Raw genomic sequence first — 20,433 nt, 5'->3', positions numbered from 1 at the left:
ATCCTATTGCTAGTGCCTGAAATTCTGGAGAAGTTGTAGCTATTATCTCTTCAAATATCGCTTCTTCCTCACACTGTTTAATCTTTTATAAGTTCAATTAGATGTATGTTAAGATGAATTATATCTTCTATGTCTGTTAACCTCTTGTATATTTTCCATCTTTTTGTTTCTCTGGGATGAATTCCAGGCTATTTCTTCAGATATTTATTTCTACGTTGCCCTTTACTCCTTACTTATGTCTAACTCATCTATGAGCAATTTTAATGTTATTTTTGTAGAAATTTTCTTTATTTTTCAAATTTAATTTGCCTTTTAAAGAAAATGTATTATAGCCCTAAAATAAGATTAGATGAATAAATAGGAGTTAGCCTATGAAAGTGAGATGATTGTGTTTTAGGCAAAGGTTAATAAAATAATAACAGCTTCTATTTAATGAGTTATGTGGCTGCCACTGGGCTGATTTCCATAAATTGTTTTCACTTAGACCTTAAAAGAGCCCTTGTAGCATTATCTGTGTTTTTAACAAAAAGAATAAGGCTCAAGGTAAAATAATGTGCACTCATTTTTGTAGTAATTCAGTGGCAAAACTGGACTGTGCACTCTAAAACATTCATTGCTTCTTCTTCTAGGACACATAATCCCTTAGAATAACCAGAATTGTGGTTGCCCTTCAAGGGAATTTGATAATTTCAGGCTAAACTGCACAGTTCTTTTCTCGTAATAAATCAGTTCTGGAAAGTCACCTCAGGAGTATCTTGGGACTTGTGCCTTTATTTCAGCATTGAAGGCCAACTTGCTTACCCCTTCCCACTGTCCTAACCCTAATATTGACTATAATCTAACAAAAACAGCAAAATAAGAGCCTAGCATTCATTGGTATTTACCCTATAATATCTTGTGTTATGTAAGATTTATCTACAGGTGTGATTTGTGAGGTTCATACATATTTATTTGCTTTTTAGTTTAACATCTTCCTTGCTTCACAGTCATATGGTTTGCTCTATTTTTGGGTCATAATTGGGTAAAATAATAGGTTACTTTCCTGGAAATATAGGGAATTTTTTTCTAACCAATGCATATTCAAATTTTTGGATATCTGTTTTTTTTCAACAGATATAATTAAAGGTGAAATTCACCTCCTTTTTTTCCCTCCCTCCCTCCTTCCTTCTTCCCTTCTTAATTACACTGTCTTTTTACAAAGATCAGGACCAGTTACCTTATAGACATCTTTGATTGGTCTCATTATTTCTTCACAATATGGTTTAAAATGTTCTATACATCCTGTATTTGATGAGACTGAAAGCTAAATCTGGCTTAGCTGAATTTCAGTTGGATACCTTGGAAATAATACTTTAAAGATGATACTGTATCTGCCACATGGCATCTCATCAGGAAGCACAAGATGTCTGGCTGTCCTGATATGAATGAATGTTTCTAAGTTTCATCAATGGGTTAAGTTGGCTACAGACATATTTCTTCATTTTAAAGTTGTATTTTTTCTTCTTGCAGTTTTATGTGGGGTGATACTTGGGTGCAATAGCAATAATCAGTTCCTCATCAATCTTTCATTTAATGGTTGCTAATGAACTCTGAAGATTTTCTTGAATCAATTCTTTCAATGGGGTGCACCGATTCCGAATGAATCATTTGTACTGTTCTACTTTTCGACTGTCAGCTACTGTAAATAGATAAACAGTGAATACTTCACTGAGAGCAAAACATCTTAGAGAAAGGGGTACAGCACCCAAATAATCCCCTTTTGGTTACTGATGATTTGGGATGGTTTCATTTAATATTTAAATGACTCTCAAGCATGACTACACTATTCTTTCAGCTGATTAAGCCATGTTAAGCATGAATAAAAAGGAGCATCTAGTTGACATTTACAAGACACTAAGTGACTCCAACAATAACCTGGAATGTAAGTAGATTAATCATAGTCCTGTCAAGTGGAATTCTATGTAGAGCTAGTTTATCAAAGCAGAGTGTAAAGGAATAAAGCAGATACAATTATAGAAATGTAGGCAAAAGAATGCAAGGGATTATCACTTTTTTCTCTAATTCTTTAGATATAAAATCTGGTTTCAATTGCATTATAGAGAAATGAGAAATGTTTAAGAAGCTTCAAAATAACTTGTGTAAAAGAAAGATTTAGCGTTGAAAGAACTCCAAAATGCTTTTTTTTTTTTTTTTTTTTTTTTTTTTTTTTTTTTTTTTTTTTTTTTGAGCAGAAGCAGTATTTCTGTCTGGAACTCTTCTTTAAACCTTATCTTTGTTTTGCAGCTGTAGCTGGAAAGAAGGAAGAGAAAACAACCAAGACAGTGGAGCAAGGTAAAAAAAAATGAAGGAGGTTGACATTATCTTCTTTAGAAAGACAACAACATGCGGAGGAAAGCACTGGATTCAGACAGGCGGAAGACAATAACCTTTAAGTCTATTACTCTTTATCACTGTCCTTGCATGCTTTTCTGTGCCAGGGAGAATGTGAGACAGCAATCTGGGTTGGTCTTTCTTTTGTGTCACTAAACTTTGAATATCAGTTCCAAACAGGAAAACTCCACAAACTGTTTAATTACATCAGGGGACATGCTGAAGATTGTTGGGAATAAGACAATGATCCAGGGGAACTGGTAGACATATTCCTATTTGATTTGTGGTTTTAACACCACCTTACTGATTATAATTTGAAAAATAAAGATGGTCCAATCCTATATATGCAAAACTATTTCTGTTGCTTGAAAAAATATATGTAAAAGTTAAAATGAAGAAAATAACAGCAAAAGTAAGTAGAATATATTATGATATATACTATATTATGACTTCAACTATTCATTCTCCCAAGAGGTCTGAAATTTCAGTGTTATAAATCATAATGGTATAAAATACTTAATGCATTTTATTTGTGTTTATGTAGCTATATCATACATAGATCACTCCAGACTCTGCTTGAGAAAAATGCTACAGTACACTAAACTTAAAACATTTAAAGTGATGTGGCTTCTCTTAGAGCTCAAGTGTGCTAATAACTTTAATTGTTGTTCCCTCATGTCTTTGCTCTTATATAATACTACTATATTTATTGTAATAAATTAAATTAGAACTTGCAATAATTTTATCAAGAAAAAAGTCTAAATGATTTCTCCTTCAAATTTGAGATGCCAGTAAATGTATGAAATCCTAATATCAGAAGTCAAGAACTTTTGACATAAATATATCAAGAAAATCCTTCAATCCCTCACATGTCAAATAAGTAAACTAAGGTTAAGAATTCAGTTAAGTAAAAAGATTGGTTAAGAATTTATTTCCTTGAGGTTTTCAAAATAAAATCCCATTATAATTGCATGGAAAATGTTTTCCAATTTATTTTGGCTTCTGGGGACTCTGAACTTTTACAATTCAGTAGATGTTTCTGTTGGTTTCTTTTTGAAGAAGAGTGGAATTTTAGTTTCTGAAATATAAAGTGGGAGCACTGGATCCTAATTTCAGTGTGTTTATTTATGCATGTTCCTGAGTCTAAATTTATTTTTTTAAAAATAAAGATAATTAACCCTGACTTGCCCATCTGACAAGATGTTGTATAGGGCAAACATGAAAACATATGTGAAAGGATATGAAAATGTGTAAACTTCTAGATAAGCATATGACATATACTAAGGCATTTTTTCTTATAAAATCAATTTCAACACAGATGACGTAAATTATCAAACTACTTTGATTTCATTGAGTTTTACAGCCTTCCCCCTCTAGTATAAAAGTGTTGATTACTCATGACATTCATAGGTTGTTTTCATAGCCACAGTATATCAAAAGAAGATTGACTAGAATATAAAACACCCACACTAATAATAGTACCGAACAGACAATTGATTTGAAAACAGATTGTTTCTTTCTTCTGATCATCACATTGGTGTCAGTTTCGTTAATTCTATAATGTCTCCTCTAGTGGACAAGAGACTGGAAAATGGTTTTTAGAGATATGATCTTACTCCTTCAGATGATTTTATAATTTTGTTTACTAAAATCTTCTTTTATCTTATCAAAGCTTAGGCTCTTGGATTGTGTGAAAAAAATGAGGTTCTTTCAATGGCTATTTTTATATTGACTTAGTAAATCATTTCAATTTTAAATATTGTATGACAATGGCCTCATATTTTTCAACCATAACAATCATAGGAAATAATATATTTGGATATTTTGCATATTTTTATGATAGTATATCTATTACTAATAACTGATATGAAAAATATATATTTTGTGCTTTTAATAAAGTAGTATGAGAAGTAATAAATAATGACATTCTATAAATTTTCTCATTATTCTAATAGTTATGCATAATGCTTTAAGACATATACTTTGCTTTCTTATGTAGTTTTTAGTTATCTTCAGAAGTATAAATAATCTATTATTAGTTTATAATTCATTGAAATATAGTTAAATCCTCTTTAAATATTTATTTTTATTTATTTGTTTAAACATGTGGACTTTATTTAGAAAAATTACGTGATTTTTGTAACTCTTAATAGAGTTTAAGTACACTTTGTGATCTGACTATAATTGTGCATATTGAATCTCTGGACTTAAATACTTATGGATATTCTAGTATCTCAAAATTAAGTTGAAAATTTTATTACAGAATAATGTAGCGTTCAGTTCTCTTAACAATTAAAAATCACTTCGACAGTCAGTTAAGTAGAAACACGACAAAAATATTTTTAGGAAATTAAATAAAATTTGTCTACTAACCATCAAGAATAAATTTTAACACAGTTAGTAAACATTTTATTAAGTATAAAGTTGGAGCGTGTTGATCATAAACGTATCAGAGTTCACTATAATAAAATATTCGACTTTGCCTTAAATTAAGGAATGTTTCAAAATTCATAAATGGGCTAATTTGTGTCCACTTGAAGAGTTTCTTTCTTTGCTTTTGATGCTATTCTGTAAACAATGGTTCCCTATATAATTGTAATAGTGTTTTACATTGTCACAACACCAGGCAAAACCTAAGTGCTATTGCAAGCTTTGTAAACCTGTCACTGTCCTCATCCACCTGATCAGATTCTTCTCTTCTTTGTGTATGCACTGGTCTTTTTGAAATCTGTGATGTGTACTGATTGTAGATTTATTCCATACTTTCAAGTGAATGTTAATAATATCTAAGAGTAATGATTTCCCTGAGAAAACTTTATCCATTTGAATATAGTGAATGTTCATATTTCTCGGTGTACCAAAGTTATAAAAAAAGACAAACAATTTTACATTTAAAATCAATGAAGCAAAACAGAAGATTTAGTTAACACAATTGTATTTAATTATTTGCTTAATATGTATTTATAAAATAACTTATTTGCATATGTTGACTAAGTCATGCTGTTGACCCTCAATAAATGTTAAATTATAATAACAATATTATAGATTCCTGTGAATTCTAAACTTTTTGACAATACTTTGTGCTTTGGTTGTTTAATATTTATTGAGCGCCCACAACTGGCTAGGCGCTGGGGAATGGGTGTGAGGGGCATAGCATGGGCTTCGGAGAGAAGATGGTCTATATGAAGGCAATGCATGAAAACGAGGATACTTTCCTTGTTCATGTTGTTTATATATTTTCAAGAGAACAATTAGTAACTCAATTCTCCACTCCACTGCCTCACTTACTCACATAATACATTTTACTTCTTCTTACTCTTATTTTACTTAATATTATGAAAACAATTTATTCTTATATTTTATCTCATTAATGGGAAATTACTTTCTAGTCCCTTCTTTTCTAACTCTTTCTTCCCACTCACCCTATTCCTTTAATAAGAGACAGATCTAAATCCTACTTACCACAGCAGAATAATACATACTCAATGGAAGTTCATATTGTTACATTAATTTCTCATAGAGGTCTGCTTTCTGCCATGCAATATTTGATTTATGTGATTCAGACATTGGTAGGATTGCCATTCAACATTAAAGAGAATTTCACCCCCCAAAAATGGGCATGTGTGTCAATTATGTTTGTGAGGGAATAATCAACTTTATATGTCCCTTTGACATTCTAGACAAGATTATATAAAAGAAATCAGAAATGTATTATAATGTTCACCATACGACACAGCAAGAAAACACTTTTTATGAGTTTAAGAAGATTATTGAGCTGCTAGTTTCATTTTTTATCTATTAATATTTACTTTCACTCCTACTATTATGCTGAAGCCACAGTGGGTTGTATCTCTTTTTCCCTTAAGAATCTTTAATAGAAAGTATATTACATGCTGCTGCATTACAAAGCTGAGTGGTCAGAGCAAAGATTGTTTCCTGAGAAATTTTGTTTCCTTTTTATTTATTTTTTCTTTTATTTACAGATTAGCTTTCCACTAAAGGCCTATTGATGAAAAAAATGAATTGGTATACATTATCTTAAATAAAGTTCCTTATCATCAATTGCTTTTCCAGATTCTGGACTAAATTAATGAAATTTGTTTCATACTCTAAAATTAAATCACAGAAATAATCTGAAACCATCAGCCGTATGTAAAAATGCATTGTTACTGTATTCTCATTGTAAATTAAGTTACACATTTCAGGTCAAGTAATTTTAGTAATGAAAACGAACATTTTATCAATATTCTATACAACATTTACCTGCATCTTAGTGACTATTACTGTCCCAATTTTTATAGACCAGTGATATATTACAAGCTAGTTGTAAAGCAATGCTTTAAAAGTCAAAATTTCACTCAGATCTTGGAATGTCAAAGTAGTAGTTAAAAAATTTTTCATCATTATGTCCTGAAAAGTCTGGGTTTTACTTCACTTGATTTTTATACAGAAAAAAAAGGAAAAATTCTTTCCCAAACAAAGCATCTACATTCTCATCAAGCCTTTACATTACATTCCATGGTCAAAAATTCTTAACTTGGAGTTAGCACTTACAACTGTGGTCTTCAAGGAAGAAATAATTGATGATAGCCAGTGGCAATTATAAATGTTAACCTGCTTAAACTATAGAGCACCGAGCTATCTCGAAATAAAACTTTGGGCTTAGTGTAGCTCTATCAATCATTTGTTCTGTGACTGGGCTACTTATTTGCCTTGCACTGCCTTTTTAAAATAAGCAAATATTATTGTATTAAGCCATCTCGAAAGGACCTTCCATCTCTAATATTGTTCAATTCTCACCTGTAAAGCATGTTTTCCATACTCAAGACATTTCCACATTGCCCCCAATGCTGAAGAACAAGCTGTCTTCTGATTGCAAGTGCAATCAATCAACAGGAAAGTCCAGTTTAGATTATAAAATGAAAATATCTTAAAATAGTATTTAAATCTACTAAATGGAATGATAATATTTAAAGTTTTGCTGATATGTTACAGTACACTTAAATTTCAAAAACATCTCAGGAACAAGACATGCTATTGGGTACCAAATTAAATGACATAAAATGCTTTAAGTAAGGTTGTAAGCATGAGAATTAGTAATAATGGCACACAGGATATAGAAATTATGCCCTTGATACACACACCAAAAAAAAACTATAAAAAATGGAACAGAAGAACATACTGTCTCTGGAGATAGGATAATGTAGATAACAACTGTGTGTGACTGGTGGTTTCTGATTGTTTTTACAACATGGCAATAATGACTTTGTACTGTCAGTCAGTTTTTCAGTACGTATTATATTCTCTTAGCAAAATTTTGCAAATTCATTGGTACAATGGCAGGAAAAATTTGGCTTTAGGATCTTTAAATCCTTATCACTGGAAGCATACATTTAAATTCCTTAGAGGGTACCACAAGTTCCTTTGCTACCAAGCCTCAGTGTGGCTTTCCAGCCGAGGCTCACTGCTTCTACCCCACTTTCTCCATTCAAGAACAACATGAGCTTTCACACTCCATGGTATTCTTATGCTTTTTTTTTTTATGTTTGAAATGCCTTTCTAATTCTTCTTTCATTCCATATCTTATCAGTTTTTGAATCCATCACAAATGCCAGTGTTTCTGTGAAGTCTTCTTTCATTTTCTCAGGTCAAGTTTGCCAGTCTTTCTGCTATGCACCCAGAGTTCTGAGCCCTCTATCATCGTATTTAATTTGTCTATGTGGTTGCATCACAACACAGTTCGAACTCCACACAATATTCCTTATTTTTCTAGCTCCCAGTAGAAAAGAGACACTCAACAAATATCTATTAAATATAATATGGTTTATCTTTTAAAACACAAACTTGTGTCCTCCTTTTATAATATCGTTTTCAAGAGAAAGGACTCAAGGGGTCCTGGACGTCTTTATCCACAGGGGAGGCACTCTGTCACTCTGGCAAGCACAACACAAAGAACAGTTTCTGGTTTGTTGAAATGGCATCGGCTTTTATTTTACTCCAACCAAACCCTTTTTGAGAGTCTTGGACCTCAATTTTCTTTCTGTGTTCGTGTCCATCACAAAGATTGCAATACAGTTAATGTGGAAATTTTTAAAAAATTTAATAAAACTCTAAAATATAAAAAATCAGATTCAACAATACCTAAAAAGAATTATACATATTCCAGATATGCAAGTCTAGTTTGACATTTGAAAAGTGTTTAAGTAATCAATAACATCAACAGGCTAAAGAAGAAAAAAACACATGACCCTATGAATAGTAATGGTAAAAGCATTTGAGAAAATCTAGCACCCATTGATGGTTAAAAACTCTCAACAAACTAGGAATAGACAGAAAATTCTTAAACTTGGTAAATAATTCTTATAAAAATCCTACAGCTAACATTCTATTTAATGGTGTGAAATTGAAAGCTCTCTCTTGCTGAGGTCAGGAACACGGCAAGGATGTTTGCCCTCACACCCCTTCATCAACATTATACTAAAAGTTTTAGCAAATGCAACAATATAAGAAAAGGAAATAAATGGTATACAAGTTGGGAAAAAAAATAAAACTGTATTTGTTGAAATATGACTTATTTAAGTAGAAAATTCCAAAAACTTCCTGGAACTAATCACAGAATATATAACAAGGTTTCAGGGCACAAAGTTAATATGCAAGTCAGTTACTCCCATATATCAGTAATGAAAAATTTAAATGAACAAGATTAAAAACACAACAATCACATTGGCACCAAAAACATAAACACTTAGGTATATTTTTTAAATTATGTGTAAGACCTGTTGGAGGGAAACCACATAAAAGAAATAAACAGAAACTAAATAAATTGAGAGATACTCCGTATTCATTGATAGAATGACTCAGTTTTGTCAAGCTGCCAATTATTCCTAAATTGAGCTACAGATTTAACACAATTCCAAAAAAATTCTAGCAAGTTATCTTGTGGCTATTGACAAACTAATTCTAAAGTTTATATGAAAAGGCAAGAGACCCAGAAGAGCCAACACAGCATTGGAAAATAAGAATTAAGTGGCAAACTGACACTACTGAACTTCACAACTTACTGTAAAAATACAGTAATCAGGACAGTATGATATTAGTGAAAGAATAAATAAATCAATGAAAGAGAATAGAGAACTCAGAAATGCACTCACAAAAATATAATCAGCTGATCTTTGACAAAAGAGAAAAAACAATTTACTGGAGAAAGGATAGACTTTTGAACAAATGGGTGTTGCAACAACTGGACCTCCATAAACAAAAATAAACAAAAACCTTCAAAAATAGACTTTACATCCTCCACAAGAAAATTACCTCAAAGTGGATCATAGACCTAAATGTAAAACATAAAACTATAAAATTCCTGGGAAATAACATAGAAGATTTACGTGTCCTTGGGTTTGACAATGACATTTTAAATAAAACACCAAAGACAAAGTCCATGAAAGAAAAAAATTATAAGTTGGGCTTATAAGATATAAAGATGGGAATAAGCATATGAAAAGATGTTCAACATAACATGTCATTAGATTAAAACAATGAGATACCACTACACACCTATTAGAATAGCTAAAATCCAAAACACAATACAAAATGCTAGGGAGGATGTAGAACAACAGAAACTCTCATTCTTTGCTTTTGGAAATGCAAAAAGACAATTTGGCAGTTTCTTAGAAAACTAACCTTACTCTCACGATGCAATCCAGCAATTATGCTCCTTGGTATTTATCCAAATAAGCTGAAAACTTATGTATATGCAAAAACCTGCACACTAATGTTTATATCAGCTTTATTTGTATTTCCTAAAACTAGGAAGCAACCAAGATGTCCTTCAATAGGTGAACAGATAAATAAATTCTGGTACATTAATACAATGAGATTTTTATTCAGTGTGGAAAATACATGAGCTGTCAAGCCATAAAAATACATAGAAGAACCTTAAATTATATTTCTAAGTGAAATATGCCAATGTGAAGAGTCAACATGTTGTATAATTACAACTGTGTGACATTCTGGAAAAGGCAAAACTATGGAGAAAGTTAAAAACTCGGTGGTTACTAGAGTTTGGGGAGAAGAGAAGGGTGAATAGGTGGAGCATAGAGAATTTTTAGGGTAATGAAATTATTCTGAATGAAACTACAATGGCAGATATGTGTCATTATACTTTTGTCAAAATCTATAAGATGTATAAAACTAAGCGTGAACCCTAATGTAAACTATGGGCTTTGGTTGATAATGATGTATCAGTATTGCTTCTTGGATGGTAATAAATGTACCACACTCTTGAGGGATACTGATAGTGATGGAGCCTGAGTGTGCTTGAAGAGGGTGTATTAGTTTGGGCTGCTGTAACAAACTGCCATAGACTGGGTGGCTTATAAACAACAAAACTTTATTTCTCACAAATCTGGAGGCTGGAAGCCTAAAATCAGGCTCCTAGAATGGTGATGCGCTGTGAGAGCCCTCTTCTGGATTGCAAACTGCTGTCTTTTTGTATCCTGACATGCAGAAAGAGGGCAAGAGAGCTCTCTGGGGTTCCTTTTATTTTTCTAAGGCCGCTAATTTGATTAATGAGGGTTCCATGCTGATGACCTAATTATCTGCCAGAGGTGCCATACCATAACATTGGGAGTAGGATTTCAACATAAGAATTTTGAAGGGACACATTCAGTCTGTTACAGAAAGAATGTACAGGAACTCTGCACTTTCTGGTTAGTTTTGCTGTAATCATAAATCTACTCTAAAAATTAAGGTCTATTAATTTTTTTAAGTGCATGGAAATCTCGAAGAATTAGTCCAGTTCACTAAGTTAATTTTGAAGTATATTTTGAAATTCTATACCATGAGTAGCAGAAAGATATATTAAAAGCCTCCTTTATTTTGATTATGTTAATAATTACTCAGTTAACATTTTTTCTTATATTCAATTATATTTCTTCAATTTTTCAATATATATCATCTTATAAATTAAGTTTCAATTTGAACAGTTACACTATAATGAGAATGATTCTTGAGATCCCACATAAATGTGTTTTAGGACAGGATTTCCATTTTGAAAAGTTCAAAAGACAATATAGAATATAATGAATAACATTGTCATAGAAATAAAGAATGTATTATATTGTAAATGGATGATCAGAGGTTATTATAAAAAATAAATGGGCATAAACGTGTAATATATGTGTGTGAGAGTACTGAACTTTGGAAAGTCACTCAAAATTTCTTAGATAACAAAAAAAATAAAATGCGAGGTAAACATTAGATTTAAATATATGTAATTTTCTTTTTTGTCCAGGAAAACTATCAGGTATTGGCCATTTCATTTTACTTGACACTTTTGCCACACTAAGATTACAGATTGGAAAATGGCTAATCATGAAAGATGTTTATAATGATGATCAGGTTACTGTGTAAAGATTTGACAGTAAGTTTCCTGATAAAATGTGATCAGCACAAAATTTGGCAAATTTATTAACTCATTCAGCAGATAGTTGTGGAATTTCGAGTATGTGTTAGACTACCTAGTCCCTGCTTCAGACATATGCTTTGCAAGGCTGTGGCAGGCTGGCAGTTATGAAGAACGTTGATGTTATTTGGTGATTCAGATATGCACCCTGTTCACTTTTAGGAACAATTCGTGGTGATATCTACTTTATAATCCAGGATGCTCCCAGAGGCATAGTGTAGCAGTTTAACACTAACTTTGTCATCTCATAACCTGGGTTCAAATTTTCCATTCCAATTTGCTAGCTGTAACCTTGGGCAAGTTACTTATCTCTTAGCTTTAGATATCACATCTATAAAATTATGGATAATACCTACCTCTTTGGAGACAGGTGAGAAGTTAAAGCAATCTTATGTTAAAACTGCCTAACTACACAAAATAATGCTTTATCATTATACGTGGATACAGGAATTTCCTTGAGCCCTGCCCTCAAGGAAATTACAGTATTGTAATAAAGTTATTATCTTAATTTAAACATGGAAGCTTTGACATCTTAAATTGATGCGACTACACTAGAAAAATTTCCATGACTAATAAAAGTTTCTTTGAAAAAGTATTCTTTAGTGGTTCAGTAGCCAACCCTGTCCCTAAGATATCCTAGTTCATCTCATCTCCCCAACATTAAAATAGAAATTAATAGAATGCATATCTAATTTCTTATCAAATAAAGGAGGGCTAATTTTATGTTTTTTTATCTTTACATATTGCTGATCTTTCTGAAAGAGCTAGATAGAGATGAACTAAAGCGCACTCTACTAATTTTGATTAGTAGTCAGATTATTAAGGCGCATAAGGATATCAAAGTGTGTATATATGAATACTCCAATGCTTGCAGCCAAGCTACACAGCCTCAAAGCCAAGTAATTATGAAATTGAACCAGAATTTAGTCAAAGGAAAAGGTTATTTAGATTGTTTCAAGAGAAGCCCCTCAGCTAAGGTAATTTGAAGAACTATACTACTATAAGGAAGAGCTTATCAAAAAGACTAGAATACTGACACTACTGCATAAGACTGTTATTTCGCATTCTTATGCCATTGTATATGTCACTGTTTTAACACGCCAGTACAGCCCAGCTTGTCTAGAATATACAAGTGTAATTGAAGGAAGCTCTTCAAAGAAGTATTTACAAAGTGTTATATAGTATTTTCTAGTTGATGCTTTTGGAATTCACTTATTCTCCGTCCCCCAAATATGTTAAATATATAACTAAAATTTGAGAGAATAGTCTAATTTCCCTTATTTGCAATTTCTTGAGGAATATCTTCCCACAGTCTTCACGTACTGACAACATTGTTCAGATGTCATTCAAGAAAATTTTATATTATGCTTTTTAATTAGGTTGTCCAGTTAGAGATAGAGGATTGCATAGGCTGCAAAATTTTATTCTTTTTAAATAAAACATAAAGACTATGAAATACATGAAATGAAAGTCCCAGGTTTAAAAGGATAGCAATGTATAGATATAATTCAACTGGAAATGCTGTAAAGATTTTAAAACACATATTCAGGAAAAAAGTGTAAAATGTTAAAAAACTATATTTACCGAGTTCTTTAGCCCATAGAATACAGAACAGTTAAATGTATCATTATGACAAAGAGGAAGTTAAAGATGGTGTCCTGACCAAGTTATATTTAATTACAAAGTTAATGAACAGTGTCTACAGTAAAATTAGTCTGTTATATCTTTCAGAAGAATTCAAATTTACTGTTACATAAAGCACCAATATATTATTATTTCCTTCATGATAATTATAAACACAGTATTTTAAATCATTCAGGCAACTTGAAAATTCTGTCTCTGTATTTACTTATAAGTTTTATATATTGGAGTTTGTAGTAGATTGAAAATATTATAAAATATCTTTTCTAAAATATTCTGGATTATCAAAATTGCATTCGAATTAAAATAAAACAGAGACATTCATGTAAGGGATTCACATATTAACTATTAAAACAATTATGCAATTAATCACTATTAACTTTAGGAACAGTGCAGTATCATATTAGGAAGCAACCACAAGATGTTATGAGACAATTTTATTTTCTTTTTTGATGCTGTGTGATGGTGTACATTATAAGTTACACTCTGGGAAATTATCAGATACCGTTGCACTTTCAGATAAAGCTCGCCAGGTGGTTCTTTACAATTATTCTTTCCATCAGAAGAAAAGTCCAAAAAGTTTGGCGTGTTGGTATTATTCATTATGTTCGTGAAAAAATATCTCAGATCAGCGAGCATCTTATAACTACAAAAGAGAAAGAGAGACAGTTTTTGAAGTTATGTTTCTGAGCACTTCAGTAGAGCGAGCTGGGTAAGAAAGATTAAGAATTTTGAATTTGGTTCTTTACAGAACCAAGGGATCTTAACTGCCTGATAATTTTGTTAGAATCCTTTACACTTTCCAATTTCACTTTCTTATTTTGTTCTAGCTCTGTTCGATGTTGACACCAAGCCAGAAAGCTCCAACAAAATATTTTTATTAACATTCTCATTAAATGTCCCTAATGATAAAACTGAATTTATACTTGATCATTCAGAGCAATGAATAATAAATAATAGGCAGATCAATGGTATTAATAATTACTGCTGTTTCCTTTAAACAGATGAATACTTGTAGTGTGGATTCAAAATGTTTATGCTTGTGTCAGGAACTAACTCTAGGGCTGATATCCTCTGTTATAAGACTTTCCATTATTTCAGTCTTTTGTCTTTTTCATGAGCCTCTTTTCTCAAAGAATTCTTGTAGAAGGAAAAGGAAACACTATTGCCATATATACCTTTTATATTCTACGGTACAATTAAAAGTAAAAGCTCTTTGCTACTTATTTTTGGTTAAATATACTCAGGCCCATAACTAAAACTGGAAAATTCCTGGATGCATTGCTATTGAGTATTATTATCAAAATGAATAGTTTTTATCTCAGATTATTTAAAACTTGACTTATATAACTATTTTGATCATAATCTGTATTTTAAATTTTTAAAGGTCTGGCAATAGTACATCAAAATGTATAAAGTTAAGGCCATCACTACCAATATATAAATGATATATCAATACAGACAAATTATATGAGATTGGATTTGAAACATGCTGGTAAAAAGGACAGCTGAGAACATTAGTCTTAGTGTGTGGGTGTGTTTTCACCAGTCACATATTATTAAGAAAATAATTGTTCACTTTCTGGTTTATTTTGCTTTTATATAATTAGTTTACTTAAGTCATGTCAATCTGTGTGAACAAAGCAAATAAAATTATTTTGGGGCCTTTAAAAAAATGCTACTAGTTATATTGATAGTTTTCATTTATAAGGAATACTGTAGGTTGCTTTGCAGCACCTGTAAGTGATCTGCACTTCACCTGTTTTTTCCAACTGCTTGCTGGACGTTTCCTTTTGGGGTGTCTTGTTGACATATGAAACACAATACATTCAAAACAGAAATAATATCTTCCTCCAAAGACCTCTCCTTTTTACATTTTGTATCTCAGGTGAGGGAAAATTATCCTACTGTAAACCAAGTAAGAACTCTAAGAACAATTCTCAGCTTAAAAAGCAAGAACAAAAACAAAAAACCCTAATACATGGCCGGGCATGGTGGCTCATGCCTGTAATCCCAGCACTTTGGGAGACCGAGGTGGGCAGATCACTTGAGGTCAGGAGTTCGAGACCAGCCTGGCCAGCGTGGTGAAAACCTTTCTCTACTAAAAATACAAAAATTAGCCGGGCATGCTGGTGGGTGCCTGTAATCCCAGCTACTTGGGAGGCTGAGACAGGAGAATCACTTGAACCTGGGATTTCAGTGAGCCGAGATCGCACCACTGTACTCCAGCCTGGCAACAAAGCAAGATAAAAGAAAAAAAAAACCATAATACATCTACTTACATTTATGCAATTAAAATGGCATTTCCTGGCCAATGAAATTCTACCCAGTTTATAAGCCTAAACCTAAATGGCATATTCTCAGTGAAAACCTTCCCCAATTTTAAAATTAGAATTAATAAATTGTTTCCCTATTATCTATATAACTTTACTGGAGTACTTATCACAGGGTCAAATATTTTGCTGTTTGTTGGTTAACCATCTTTTCACAACTATTTCTACATACAGGCCATTTCAAAACTTAGTAGTGTAAAACAACAGCTGATTTCATGTTGTTCATCATTTAGTAGGTCAGGACTTCAGGAGGATAAAGAGGCCATTTTCACTTCATTATCTCATGTGATTGCAGTCAGATGTCCGGTTGGGCTGCAGTTATGTAAAATCACTGACTCCTGTATGTGAAGGATGGCTCTCTCAGAGGGCTGGCAGTTGATACTAGCTGTTGGCTGGGAGCTCAGCTGGGGCTGTTAGTTGGACTGTTAGTTGGACTGCCTAGATGTAGCCTCTCCAGCATGGTGGTGTTAATTAGATTACTCACATGGCAGCTGCATTTCCCAAAGCAGGTGTCACTAGATTAGCAGGTGAATACTGCATGACCTTTTGTGATTTAGCCTTGGAAGTCACACAGCATCACCTCCACTTCTGTTGGTTGTAAATGGCCTACAGAGCAAAACTGATAGATCTTCCCTGTCCAGGCCTCGTGTTTGCTCTCTGTTTCTCTAAAATGTGTCTTTCTTTCCATTTCATGTTTGCAGGTCTAATTTCTTTCCCTCATCAAGTTCTGCCTCAGTACTACATGCTTTCTTACATCCTTTACTGAGCCCATTATGCAACTACTGGAGCCAGTACTTATGTGCTTGAGAGCATAGATATAGTGGTTCAAATCCAAGGTCTCCTATTTAAAGATCTTGGAAAGTTATTTAATCAATTTATGTGAAAAGTAGAAATAATAACAGAACCTATATACCTAATGGAGTTTTGAGCACTGAATGAGAAAATGGTAGAGAACTTTGCCTGTCACATAGTAAGTAGACAATGTTAGCTATCATTCTTGCCATATCTTTCCTCTTCAAAGCCCATATCAGTTTACATGTACCTTTTTTATATATATGGCATAGTCTGTACTTGTGATAGAAATTCATGGGCTTATTTTCTATTGTTTACATATTTAGTCCAATGTCTTATAGCCAACATATGCCTGGAGACATCTGTATTGTGAGTGTCAACTCAGATGCCCTGTAATCTTTAAGCCTCAGTATACAAAACACATGAAGAAACTTGCATATTTTTTCTCTCTTATTCCTTGTAACTTTTTCTTCCCATGATCTCTCTTGCAGAAATTAGAAAAGAAAAATCTGGGAAGACTTCTTCAGTTCTGAAAGATAAAGGTAACAGTATTAATTTAATATAATATTACAAATTTATTAGGAAATATATATTATTGAGAACACAGTACATTAGCAGCATCCCCTTTGCAAATATGTAAACCAGAACTGCAGAGGTCACATGCATATTTTTAAAAACTTGTATTTATTTATTTATCCCTAAAATTATTTCTTCTCACTGTTACCTAGAAAGTGCTCTGATTACAATTCCCAAAAAGAAAAGAAAGAAAAATAAAAAGAGGATTTTTTTAGAAAAAGGTAAAAAATATAGAAGGGAAGTAAAGAATATTAAGAAGCACTTATCCCCAAATTCTCCGATTTTCTCCTTTCTATTCCTAAAATATATATTTAGTGTATAATATGTCCCAAGCACTTGATAAACATTGGAGATGATGATGACAACAAAAGTGGTAAAGCTACAAATAGGAAGTAAGATTTGGTAATTAGAACTCTGCATTCTGATATTTTCAAATGCTCTGAGGTATATTCTGCCTGCTTTAGTCTTGTCACACTCTATATTGCTATGAAAAAGCATGAAATTCTTAATTAAATTTTGTAACTTCCATCTCCTGAATGGACTAACTGCCTTTCCTCTTTGCCTATGTAAATATTTAACCTGATCTTAAGAATAATGTCCACATAAAGCATTAAGCCTTCTGTACCTATTTCAGCCTTCAGTGAGTCCCCTCTCTTCTGAATGAACACACTTGTAATATTTATAATTTATTCTATAGTACATATATGTGTGTTATATATATGTACTATAATATATAATTTATTATATAAATGTGTGTAATATATGTGTATATAATAAATTAACTAAAATTCATCTATTTAAACCTCAGGGTCTGATATTATTCACCTTAAGTTTTTGTGTGGACTGAGCAGTGCTATATTCAATAATTATCCTGCATCTAATATGCAGTAATTAATTCAGATACTAGACACAAAGGATGCAAAAAAAGCATAGACTATAATCTCTGAGAAGTTACAGTATTAATAACATAATTAAAATTATAACAATCATAAAGGAGGTATGTAGGATGCTATGAGAGGGTGTAATAGGAGATTTTGATCAATTTTGTGTGACCAGAAAGTTTTTTCCTGAAGAAATAATATGAAATGTAAATGAGAAGGTGACGAGTTAGCCTGGTAAAGGTGTGGGAATTGTTTGGAGGAAGTCCAAAAGTGGTGCATCTACTCTTTGCCAGGCATCTTGATACCTACTTTACATATTTGTTTCAGCAAAAGGTGCTAGCTGCCTCAATATTTATGAACAAGGAATGTGAGGTCTAGCAATATAAGTTACTCAGTGTCACACAGTGGGTAATAGGGAAAGGTAAGAGTCAAAGTCATCTCTGTCCCACTTTAAATTCCATTTTTTCATTTTAACACAGACACTGCTTGCGTCTGAGAATAGGGGTCTTATATTTGTATTCATAAAAGCACTTTTGCTTTGGGTGTAGACCTTATAAAAACAAAAAAAAATCTATTTGGCATAGATGCATTGGACATACACTGTGAAAAATAGTCTTAGTCCTTTTGCTATTGGAGTAACTACACTGAATTCTCAAAGATGGGTTTAATCTATTTTTCTTTAGTGATTACCTGTATTTTGCGACAGTTCCATTCCCAGCCTCCACTCTCATGTAATATGAAAATCAATAAAAACAGCGTCCTTGATTTTGTGAAAACCAAAATTGTCATGAAAACATACTATCAGGAAACAATATACATATATAATTTGCAATTCACAATTTGTAAAATCTAAATATTTTCTTCTTCCATTGTCATATGGAAGACATTTGGGGGGTATTAATGTCTTTATTTTAGTCTGAATTTATGTCACAGGAATATTTGAATCACATGTTATTGTTCACTATGAAAGCAGCTCAAAAGAAAGGTTGGGGCTTAACTCCAAAGCTACACTTTGGGCAATGATAATTATCAAAACTTTTAACTATTACTTAAAATCTTCACATGTGCCAAAGTTTAAACTAGTTGGAAGAATAATTGTTAAAATCTGTCCTGGAAAACATTATCTGGAGGAAATAAATCCACACGGACCACTTCATTAAGTAGGCTCTTGTAATTTCTAATATTGTTGCAATTGTATATTTTATATCATCCTAAATCAATAATCGCATGCTGCAAACCTTATATACATAATTTTCCAGTGATTGAAAATTTTAGAGAAAATAGTAGATAATTTTACAATTGACAATCCTTTCTGAAAAGATTTGCTCAATGTGAAATTATCTACTATTTTCTCTAAAATTTCAATCACTAGAAAATTATGTATATAAAGGTTTGCAGCATATGATTATTGATTTAGGATGATATAAATATATCTACTTTTTAATTCAAACTGCATTAATGCCCCCAGAATGCCTTTGTTGTATATGTTGAATACTGTTTTAGAAGAATTTCATTTTTTTCTGAATATAATTTATCATTACTAAGTATCAAAGACAAAATTTTAATATTACTTATAAGATTTTAGGGACTTCAAAAGCCTCTGCAGTGTTATTGTTTTTGGAGAGTCTCTTTGAAGCCTGCTGCTAAACTGTGGCAGAATCAGAATGCAGCAATTTCACTTGCTAAAAATTCACTTATCTTATTAGAGTTGTATTTTGTCAGTTACTTCTATTAAACCTCTAAGAGATTACCCACATATGCCTGTTACTCATACATTCCACCTGCATGTGTACATCCAAATTCATTTTAAAATGATGCTTCAAGTTTAAAACCAGCATTATTACAAGGAAATCATTTGGAGCCACATTTATCAGAGTTGTGATAACCATGAGTCACTTGGGCATTCAGAGATACATTATTAGGCTTTTGCCTTTATGTAAGGACATATAGAGAGTTCTAGGGATGACCGTTGCAAAGAAAAATAAAAACAGGAGAATGATATGTCTTGCTAACTTTTGTTGCTGGTTCAGTTATTGACTTTCCTGGACCAGTGGACTCACTTAAGCCTTTTCAACACACCCACAGGGGCATAGTCCTGCTTTTGAGGTCTTGACCATCCAGAAAACAGAAAATCCTGTTAGTGACCCATGATATTGCTTATCTTCCTTGTGGCATTCAACCCTATCCCAGATAACTTGTTTCTAACTCCTGGTCTGACATATCTGAGTATGGAAGATTCACCTACGGACTGAGAAACAGCAAACTAAATCCAAAGAGGCAACACAGTAGTTAAGTAATTTCTCCTCCTCTGAGAACAAAATAATAGCACTTTTAGGTTTCTCTGTTATTGGAGTAATGCAAGTGGACATCAGAATTA

The 20,433-nt window shown here is 32.3% G+C and overlaps 1 protein-coding gene across 2 annotated transcripts in view; it reads left to right on the top strand.

Moving 5' to 3' along the window:
• The window catches only part of TRDN (triadin), a 401,037-nt gene that overhangs the window by 274,724 nt on the left and 105,880 nt on the right, over positions 1-20,433 (top strand). Inside the window, exons 21-22 of one of the 2 annotated variants that reach the window (XM_012506168.2) lie at positions 2,284-2,331; positions 17,091-17,141. In XM_012506168.2, the coding sequence (XP_012361622.2) occupies positions 2,284-2,331; positions 17,091-17,141 (99 nt within the window). Of the gene's footprint in view, positions 1-2,283; positions 5,405-17,090; positions 17,142-20,433 lie in introns of those variants that run through there. The other variant, XM_003255652.4, reaches the window with a different exon arrangement.

This window comes from Nomascus leucogenys, chromosome 3 (assembly GCF_006542625.1).
Source record: "Nomascus leucogenys isolate Asia chromosome 3, Asia_NLE_v1, whole genome shotgun sequence".
Taxonomy (NCBI): Eukaryota; Metazoa; Chordata; class Mammalia; order Primates; family Hylobatidae; genus Nomascus; species Nomascus leucogenys.
This window is presented reverse-complemented; position numbering and strand designations above follow the sequence as displayed.